At 34.1% G+C, this 11,073-nt stretch overlaps 1 protein-coding gene across 1 annotated transcript; it reads left to right on the top strand.

Moving 5' to 3' along the window:
* The first annotated feature begins 5,543 nt into the window (after positions 1 to 5,543).
* LOC114258937 (GRAS family transcription factor) lies at positions 5,544 to 7,907 on the top strand. The gene has a single exon (XM_028198937.2). The coding sequence runs from the start codon at positions 5,903 to 5,905 to the stop codon at positions 7,670 to 7,672; it is 1,770 nt and encodes a 589-aa protein (XP_028054738.2). The 5' UTR covers positions 5,544 to 5,902; the 3' UTR covers positions 7,673 to 7,907.
* The last annotated feature ends 3,166 nt before the right edge of the window (positions 7,908 to 11,073 follow it).

The raw sequence follows: 11,073 nt of genomic DNA, 5'->3' as shown, positions 1-11,073 counted from the left end.
TAAGAAGTAGATCAAAAGTTAATTTTTTAATTTTTTTTACTTTTTTAAAAGAATGAATAAAAAAGTAACTGTAATATGATTTAAAAAAAATTAAAAAATCAAAAAAAAAATTGCTTTTTGACCTTTTTATCCGAAGAAGTCATTATTTATTTTTTAATCCTAACCTAAAATAGAATATTGGGTTTGTTTGAAAAGTGGGATAACTTTTTAGCTTTTTTGTCTATTTTAGCTTGGGGCTAAAAGTCTGGTTTGGAAAAGGTTTTTGGCTTTCTTGACTTTTTTGTGAGAGAAAGAATGTAATGATTATGGGTTGGATATGATATTTTATTTTATTAAGCTAAAAAGCCTATTTTATTTTTTATGACTATTTTAGCTCAAAAAACCTCAAAACCAACTTGCCAAACGGAGGTATTATATATGTTAGTAAAAGAATTAAATTACAATAGATATTGTCCATTATGTTCCATCTGTTCAAATACCAAATTTCACTCCACCGTAAGGCCGATTACACGATCACCATAACAAATTTTAAAATCTAAGACACTATAATTTACTAATATAATTATTAATATTTGATTAATTAAATATTTTTCATAAATAATTTAGTAGAAACAATAAAAATAAACTTCTTAAATCAATCAAATGTACGCAAGTAAACTCAAAAATCATCCAACCTGGTAAAGAAATGTTCATTGTATTCCTGGGGCCAGATTTTAAGGCAGCATGATTTTAGTCTTAGAGCATCTTAATTGGCAATTGTTATTGAATAAAGCTTGGTAGTTCGAGATTTTCGAGGCTCGACTAGCCCGAATTTCAAAACAACGTCATTTTGAATTTTTTTTCCCCCTCTTTTCTCTCTGAAACAGGAAGAAGAGAGAAGAAACAAATAAGAGGGAGGAAGAGAGAAGGAAAAGAGAAGAGGGAGGAAGAGAGATGATGGGTTGTGTATACACACAGATCTATGTGTGTATGTATACACAGATCTATGTATACACACAGAGCAACGGTAATGGCGGTGGGCGACGGTGATGGCGGTGGGCGACAATGATGGAGGGTTTGCGACGGTGATGGTTGCCAATTTTTGTTCCTTTTCTCTTCTTCATCTATTCTTCCTCTTCTCATTCTTCCTATGTTCTTCTCTTTTCTTTTTCCTCCTTTCTCCTTTTCCTCTTTCTTTCTCTGTTCTTCTCTCTTCTCCTTCTTCATCTGTTTTTCTCTCTTCTTCTTTGTTCCCCTACTCTTCTATTGCTGTGGGTTTGTTTTTGGATTTGGTTTTGATTTTGATTTTAGATTTTGATTTTGATTTGTATAGATTTGGTAGATCTATGTCGATTTGGTTTGGTTTTTTTTTAATTTGATGTAGATTTTTTTTATTTTGATTTAGATTTAAATTTAGATTTTTTTTGACGAGCAGAGCAGAGGGGGAAAGAAGAAGAGGAAGAAGAGAAGGAGAGGAAGAAGAAACAAAAAACAAAAAAACAAGGTGCCAAAATGACGTCGTTTTGGCACCTCGAGTAATTCGAGCCATAGTGAATTCGAGCTATCTAGCGGGACATTATAGCATTGCTAAAGTTATAATTTGGCAATTTATATAGTAAATTGTCAAATTATATCAATAGTGTTCTAATGGTATGAAGCTATTTTGGCAAAATTTTAACCAACTTTCCCTCATATTTTTTAGATAGTGCTTGGATATAGTTTTTTATTTTTATTTTTTATGACATTTTGAAAAAAATTTCTTAAACAAATTAAATATTTACATTATACCCACTAAAAAATATAAAAATAAAATAAAATTACATTGACAAATAAATTACATTGAAAAATAAATTAAAATACATTGAAAACCCCCAAAATTTCTTTCTCATTTCTGCGAATATGGCTCTCTCTCCATCTTTTTCATTCACACTCCCTCTTTCTGCTCTCTTAATCCAGAACCTCCTCACCGACCCGCCTCACTCTTTTTCTGTTCGACGAACAAAGTAGCGTCTCTCTCACTCTTTCTCCATCATTCTCTATTGTCTCTTTCCCATAACCCATCACCACTAGATGTAGTATCATATTTCTTTCTCTTTCTCCTTCTCCTTCTCTTTATCTCGGTCTCTTACAGTTACATTCCATCCCTATCTATTTCTTAATCTCGTTTATCTCTCTCTGGCGAACATTAGTGAACGAGATCAAAGATCACAAACCCTTTTTCGCATATCACAAAAAAGGTGAAAATGAAGACCGCAGATCAAGAGACATTCGCAGATCGCAGATCAAAGAACCCTATTCGCAGCCCTCTTCACAAATCGCATATCACAAACTTAAACTTGTAAGACATAATGAAATCCAGGTATTTCTTGCTTCAAATTTTGGAATCTTTGTTTGAGATTGTTGTTATTTGCTTGAGATTTATTGAGATTTGTTAACTAAAAAAAAATGCCAAATCTATATAAACAAATTTGTGAATTCTATTTAAAAGAAATTAGTGAATTTTGTTTTTTTTGAAAAAAATTATATGTTTTGGGAAATTTTTTCTGGAAAAGGATGAGAAAGCGATGAAAGGAATAAAAGAAAGTAGTTAGTTTTGGGTGAATTGACAGATTTGGTAGCTGCTACATAGGAGTGGCAACGGGGTGGGGCAGGGCCGGGGATCACACTCCCCGTCCCCGATCCCCGATGGTGAACATGGCCCCGTCCCCGGCCCCGATCCCCGACGGGGCTCCTTTCCCTCTCCCCACCCCCGCCCCCGATCAGGGATCGGGTTTCCCCGATCCCGAAAATTTCCCGCCTAAATTTCTTTCAATATCAACAACATCACATACATTTTCAACAACATACAGAAAGATCAACAACATCAAGAGACTAAAGTGAGAGAGAGAGAGAGAGAGAGAGAGATGGACGATCAACAACATCACATACATTTTCAACCAGATCAACAACATACAGACTAAAAAAAATAAAAAAATAAAAAAAATAAAAAAAAAAATTGACAGAAAGATCTGAGAGAGAGAGAGAGAAACTAGATCTGGTAGAGTTGATGGAGGAGGACGATCGGTGGCGATGGACGATCTGAGAGCATCATCGGCGTCACGATGGGTGGTTGTGGCTAACTGCGTCGCGACAGTGGCGATGGACGACGGAAGGACTCCTTCGGCGTCGTGGACAGTGATGATCGACGCCGCGAACTCCACCAGATCTAGTTTGGTTATAGTGATGATCGACGTCGAGAGAGAGTAGAGGGAAGAGAGAGAGAGAGAGAGAGAGAGAGAGAGAGAGAGAGAAACAGAACTGGAGAGGATGAGATGAGGGTTTGGTTTGGTTAGGTCACAGTGTATGTATATATATATCTAGGGGTAAATTGGTAATTTCATTTCGGGGACAAACCGGGCCGGGCACCGGGCTGGGATACTTGTCCCTGTCCCCGGCCCGAATCTGTTTGGGAACTGAATTTTAAATACCATCCCCGTCCCGTCGGGGGTATTTTTCAGAGAAAACTTGCACAATTCAGGGCCGGGGGGTCGGGTCCCCGTCGGGCCGGTTTCAAATTGCCATCTCTACTGCTAGAGCATGCCATTAGAGAACCCATTTTAACCCAAGTTGCCATATTTTGGCAATAACAAGTGTTTTAGCAGTCCATTAGAGATGCTCTTATATGATTTTTCTACACAATAAAGGCATTTAATGATGCAGAGGTAAGTTGTGGGTTCACACTGAGTATGATTTATCAAAACTTAAAATGTTTGTCCTATCAACCATACGTATTGTTCAAGAAGAGTCCAACATGAGAATAACATCGCATTGAGGTTACCACGATTCCCATTGTATATAATTGAGGAAATTGCAAAATAATTGTAAACGGAAAAAAAAAGATTGGCTTCTTTCCCATCTTAAATTGGACACAAGAGGTGTTGTTGGGCCCATTGGATTTAGTTTTGGGTTTTATTTCAATAATCTGAATCATTTTCATTTTAGGATTTGTCGGGTACATTATCTTTGCAAAAAAATCAAATTGATTGGATAGTGGAATCATGTATGTGAATCAGTTTTGCATGAAAAAATAGACAATGTGAAAATAAACGATTTATATAATCAAAACACGTGATTATCGTTATTAAATTGACTTAATCTTTTTCAAATGTATTATACTTGGTGAATTTTCAAATGCGAATCATTCGAATTATCAAAAAGGTGCCCAAAATTGGTCCACTAGGCCGAATCAGACTATCCAATTCAATAAAGGATGAGAGACCGTCCAATTATATATATATATATATATAATTTCAATTATTTGAATTGTTTGAGAGTAGACTATTTTAAAAAGACGTATAAAAAAATAATAAGCCTCCGTTTGCCAAGTTGGTTTATGGGTTTTTTTGATTATTTTAGTCACAAAAGACAAAATAGGCTATTTTAGCCACAACAAACAAAATATCACATCCAACCCATAATCATTACACTCTTCTCTCACAAAAAAAGTCAAAAAGTCAAAAGGTCCTTCCCAAACCAAGCTTTCTAGCCAGGCTAAAATAGCCAAAAAAGCCAAAAAGTCAAAAAGCTAACCCACTTCCCAAACGAAGCTAGTGTGTTTGGTTTGAGTTTTCTGAATGAAATTTTTTGAAAATTGAGTTCTTTTATTTTTTGTATTTTTTTTTGTTTTTAGTGAATATTTTTAAAATTTTAAGTATTTTTTTTACTTTTTTAGATACACCTTATTTAGATGTATCTAAAAAAAAAATTCATGCAAAAGTATTTTTAAAAATTAATAAATACATAAAAATACAAAAAATGTACTTAATTCTCGCATTTTTGTTATATTTTTGGTATTTAGTGAATTTTTAAAAGATTTTTTTCACAAACTTTTTATTTTTATATTTATATTTATGTTAGGTATGTCTAAGAATAAAAAAATATTTAAAATATTAAAAAAAGTTCAGTAAAAATAAAAAAATACGAAAAATAAGAAAGTAAATTTTTTTTGAAAACTGTTTTAAAAAAACGAAAACAAACAAGCATGTTATTAAAAAAATTAAAAGATAATGATGCTGTTTGGTGTAGCTGTTAAAATAGATTATAAATTATAACTTAACAGATTATAGATTATGATTTTAATCAGAAGCTGTTAATTTGTTTGGTATAACTGTTAGATTATAAATTTAAGTTGCTGAGTAATGTTGTTAAATAAGCTGTGGAGTAACTTTTTCAATTAATTTTTATTTTTTATTATTCACTATTTGTCTACATTTCTCATAAAAAATAATAATAATATTTTATAATTTATTTGAGTCTTTTTCTATTTTTAAAAAAAATAAAAAATAAAAAAATTTAAAAATATAACCGTAGCTGATAATTTCAGAATCAACTTTTTTTTAATTTAAAATAAGTTATTAAAATAAAAAACTGTTTAAAGTAAACTTTAATCAAATAGCCTAAAATAATTTTTTTAAAAATCAAAAGTCTCACCAAACACCGCATAATGAATGTGCTATTTTAATAGTATCAAATAATCTCAAAATTGACAAGTTTTATTGCATTGATTTAAAATTTATTTTAAACATTTGTAATTTCTCGGTTGGCCTCTTAACTGTAGACTCACTCAATGCACGGAGATCGGTCTGACTAGGGCTACTTGTAGGATATGTAGGGTTTCATCATTTTGATCATCTTACTCCACTTTTTATTTACTTATTTTTATTCTTTTAAAAATATCTCCATATATAGAACTATGGGACCCACATACTCGGTTCACCTCGAGAGGGTCACTTTAATCAGCGCTAGTCCACCTTCTAGTCTCAAGCTCCCCCTTCTTTAAATCCACCACCACTTCGCCGCCGTAGCGCTCCCCTCCCCTCTCTCCTCACTTTCTCTCTCTAAGTGTGATGTGAGAGAAACTTAGCCGGCGAGATTTGGCCGGAGAATGGCATATATGTGTGCAGACAGTGGAAATCTAATGGCAATTGCTCAACAAGTGATCAAGCAAAAGCAACAGCAAGAGCAAGAGCAACACCACCATCAACAGCAACAACAACTCGTCGGTGTACCCCCTTTTTGTCTCAGCCCATGGACCACCACCAACCAGACCCTCTCCACCAGCCCCACCATGGGTTATGCCTTCGCCGACCCTTTTCCGGTGGATGCGCCGGACCACGGCGGCGAACCCGGGTTTCAGTTTCCCAATTTGGAACACCACCCCGCCGCCTTCAGATTCGCCGATTTTGGTGGTGGGTCTGGCGGTGAGTTCGACTCGGACGAGTGGATGGAGAGTTTGATTGGTGCTGGAGATTCAACGGATAGTTCAAACGCTTGGCAGAGCAACGCTGCTGATTTTAGTATCTACGCTTCTGATCCGTTTGTTGCTTGCCCGAGTCGACTCAGTGTAGCTTCGTCTCCACCGTCTGATCTCAATCGAGTAATTTTCTCCAATACCCAGAAAAATGCCAGTCTTCTTCAACCTCAGAGCTCTCTTCCATGGGTTCCATCGTCTCCGGTTCCACAATCGGAGACCAATCCTTTGCCGAAGAACAACGATGCCGTTGCCGGAGCTTCCAAATCGCCAGAACACGATTCGTCAAAACCGCTTCTGAAAGCTCTGCTTGATTGTTCTCGATTTGCAGAGTCTGACCCAGAAAAGGCTGTGAAATCGCTGAATCGAGTTCGGGAATCGGTGAGCGAACATGGAGATCCAATTGAGAGAGTGGGTTTTTACTTCACTGAAGCTCTCTTCTCCAGAGTCTCACACCAAGCCGAGAAGACCCCGACGATCTTCGAAACCACTTCAGAAGAGTACACTCTCTCATACAAAGCTCTCAACGACGCTTGTCCTTATTCCAAATTTGCCCATTTGACAGCGAACCAAGCAATTCTCGAAGCAACCGAGAGAGCGAAGAAGATCCACATAGTCGATTTCGGAGTCGTTCAAGGTGTTCAATGGTCTGCCTTTCTTCAAGCTCTAGCAACTCGAACCGCCGGAAAACCCGACATGGTTCGGATCTCCGGCATTCCAGCTCCGGCCCTGGGGAAATCTCCCGCGGCGGCGCTTCACGCCACCGGGAACCGGCTTCGCGATTTCGCGAAGCTTCTGGGTCTGAACTTCGAGTTCGAACCGGTTCTGACCCCAATCCAGGACCTCGACGGTTCAAGTTTCCGGGTCGAACCGGACGAGGTTTTGGCCGTGAACTTCATGCTTCAGCTCTACAACCTCCTCGACGAGACCGACGATGTAGTCGAGACCGCTCTCAGATTGGCAAAGTCTCTGAACCCAAGCATCGTCACTTTGGGCGAGTACGAAGCGAGTTTGAACCGGGCTGGTTTTCTTCCCCGGTTCAAGAACGCACTGGTGTACTACTCCGCCATTTTCGAGTCGCTCGAACCCAACTTGTCCCGAGACTCGCCGGAGAGGCTCCAAGTCGAGAGACTACTATTCGGCCGGCGAATCGCCGGCGTAATCGGACCGGACGAACCGGGAACAAGAAGAGAACGTATGGAAGATAAGGAACAATGGAGGATTCTGATGGATAGTGCTGGTTTCGAGTCGGTAGCCCTTAGCCGTTACGCGAGGAGTCAAGCTGAGATTCTTCTATGGAAGTACGATTACAGTACTCTGTTTTCATTGATTCAATCTGAACCTGGTTTTCTCTCTCTAGCTTGGAACAAAGTCCCTCTTCTCACTGTTTCTTCATGGCTTTGATTTGGGTTTTGATCGAAAATTTGTTTTTCTTTTTTGGGTCTTTTTTTTTTCCTTTTTTTTTTATTGCTTGAATCTGCCATTAATGATCTCTTTTGGAGCTTCTTCAGCTGATCAGATATGAAAAGAAAGCTTGTTTAGAATATTTGAAAAACATATTAGCATAATTTCATGTAGACTTTTTATTTAGAAGCTCTTTTTGAAAGCGAATTAATAGATTGTTAATATGCATCTTCAATTTTTGTGTCTATATGGTTCATATTAGATGTTTCTTTTCTCTTGTTTCTTCGATTTGTGGCAACTGTAAGAAATGTGAAATGAAAAGTTCTGAAAATTATTTCCGTTGAGATAGATACTACTTTGAATCGATTCTCAGCTTCCTTTCATTATCTTTTTTGTTTGTTTTTTTACCCTGCTTTTTGAGTCATAAGTTCTCTATGCATATTGAAATGGGTTGAAAAAGGAAACCATATTGCATTGCTTTTCCGTGAAAAAAAAATGATTGTGGTTGGAAATAAAAAATTAAAAAAAATTCATATTATATTTGGAATATAATGATACAAGTGAGATTGTTTTTTTGTTTGGCTATCTATTTTGGAGTCAGGAGCCTCTCCTTGCAAGCTTGTGCTTGCGTCCGTCCTTGCAGGCCTTCGGGTCTATTTTTAGGCCCAATTTTGATAATCCGAACCGTTTATATATGAACAATTTAAACATTGTGACATATCAATTTTGTTTTTATTTTTTTCAATCAAATCTCACAATTTTTGTGAGAAATTAAACTGGTATAATAACAAAGTTTATGTTTTTTTAGGTCTCATCATTTTTCTATTAATTGTTAAAGCAATTTTTTTTTTTAATCAAATTGCTCAATCCATACACTATTAATGATTAATCATGCCGCGGCTTTATGATTGGAACTTTTTTCTTTAATCAAATTAATGTTATTTTAAAATAGATTATTTAAATCCAAATAATTTTAAATTTATTATTTCAACCACATGTATTTGCACCATCAGGGAGCTGAAGCTGGGAAAATATTTCATCAATAGGTGTGTGTTCTGCAGTGGTTTGTCATGAGAGAGCGGAAGGCAACGAGGGAGTGAGTGAGTGAGTATCCAACCCTCTTTCCCAGCTCCCTAAACCCATGGACTAGTGCAGAGCGAGCCACGAAATGTGGTCCGAACCAAATGGTTCTTTAACATGTAATATTGGATATAATTCTCTCATATGGTATCATAGTTTGTGTGGAAAGGGATTGATTTTTTTACTTTTTGACTATTTTAACTTCAGGCTAAAAAGTCATTTGGGATAAGTTTTTTGATTTTTTTGAATTTTTATGAGAGAAATAATATAATGATTATAAATTAAATATAATATTTTATCTTATTGAATAAAAAAAATTATTTTGTTTTTTATAATTAAAATAGCCCCAAATTCAACCTAACTCAAGTTGCCAAACGAAGCTGAATTTTGTGTTGATGAAATGAGCCCAAAAACTGCAATAAAAGCCTAAGAGGTCTCAAGCCCATGATGTTGCTAGTTTGTGGAGCCAGTTAGGAATTCAGTGCAGAGGGGCATAAATTAATGATAATTTAGTTTCATTTTTCTAAAAATATTTTTTAGAAAATTTTACTTTCTTATTTTTCTTGTTTTTTGTTTTTATTGATTTTTTTAATATTTTAAGCAAAATTTTTTTAACTTTTTAGATATACCTACATAAATATACCTAAAAAGTAAAAAAATTGTGAAAAAAACCTTTTAAAAATTCGCTAAATGTCAAAAATACAAAAAAAAAAAATGAGAATTCAGTATATTTTTATATTTTTATATATTTATTAATTTTTAAAATATTTTTTAACAAATTTTTTACTTTTTAGATACATCTAAGTAAGGTGCATCTAAGAAAGTAAAAAAAAATGTTTAAAATTTTAAAAATATTCACTAAAAACAAAAAAAAAATCAAGAAAATAAAAAAAAAAACTCAATTTTCAAAAAACTTAATCCAAAAAACTACACCAAACACATTGACTAATTTTTTTTTTTCATAATAAACAACAATGAGATATTACTAAACTTAAATGTTAATAGTTCATTTGGATAAATGTGAATTTTAAATTATAGGATTTGAGATTAAACTTTATACAAATTTTGGGGAGTAACTATTTTATAGGTGGATTGGAAAATTAAAAAAGAAGGTACGTTGAGACAGAAATGATATATTTTAGTAGAGAAATTTTATAAACCATACCGCAAAAAAAAGTGTCTGTCATATGTCACAATTATGATCTTTGTGGTTTTTAGTTATAATACATTATAGTGTTAGATATAATTTAATTATAAGTTCTTGTGGTTGTTATTTTAGTTATAACTATATATCAAGTAATTATTAGTTATGACTCATTCTGATATTATTTATGACCTATTGTGATTTTTTATTTATTTTTTATTTTTATAATTGAATATGTGTTGCTTGATTATAATTTATATAGTGGTCATTTTAGTTATGAATAGAAAGAAACACATAAAGGATAAACTTCACATGTCAAATGTAACTAACAATCCAATAAATTCTATATCTTCATTAAAATTAATTATGTTTGCATGTCAATAATGATAGACATCACCATTATATTGAAATTTTTATAGATAATAATATGATTTATTATAGCCTCCTTATTTTCAATCAAAATAACCATTATTGTTCTCATAATTTTAAAAATGTCATTGATATTTCACTTTAAAAAATATGTTTATAATTTTTTTATTTAATATATTTTCTTTATGTTTTGAAAAAAAAAAAAAATTCCCAAAACTCAGGGGGGGCACGTGACCCGCCTGAGCCCACCGTGGCGCCGCCCCTGGTGGAGCCTACTTTAAATAAGGGCCATTTATTAATAAGTTCTATACATAAAGTTTAAAATTTATCTAATTTCAAAATAAAATACTCGTATCAATTAGTCTATTATATTTTTAATAGTTACTATTTTTTATTTTTATTTTATAACTTTAAAAATGTTGTTACATTCCACTATCACTGGATTTTCGTCAAACGATCATTGAAAATTCGCCGAAATATTTAATATCACCAGGAAGTCGCTGGAGTCTCGTCAGAAGTTTGCTAGAGTATCGCCTGAGTGTTCTGAACAACACTAAAAGTCACCGGAATGTCCAAAATGTTCGTCGAACATCAAGAATATCATTAGAGACTCACCAGAATGTCCATAATATTGCCCCAAAAAAAAGGAATAAATTGAGAAATTATAGTGAAAAAACATAACAAAATGTGCTAAATATTAATAAACTGGAACAGAAAAGAAAAAAAAAAAAAACAACAAACAACAAACAACAATGGAAAAAAGTATATATTATTTTTCAATTTTTGTAGGGTAGTAAATAATCTCCAA

The sequence above is a fragment of the Camellia sinensis genome, chromosome 4 (genome assembly GCF_055761805.1).
Source record: "Camellia sinensis isolate YWXY chromosome 4, ASM5576180v1, whole genome shotgun sequence".
NCBI classification, from domain to species: Eukaryota; Viridiplantae; Streptophyta; class Magnoliopsida; order Ericales; family Theaceae; genus Camellia; species Camellia sinensis.
Note: the sequence above shows the minus strand (reverse complement) of the source record. Positions and strands in the feature narration are given on the sequence as shown.

Bases quoted from the DNA above. Each gene is read 5' to 3' on its own strand.
- LOC114258937 (XM_028198937.2), top strand. From the start codon at position 5,903: ATGGCATATATGTGTGCAGACAGTGGAAATCTAATGGCAATTGCTCAA.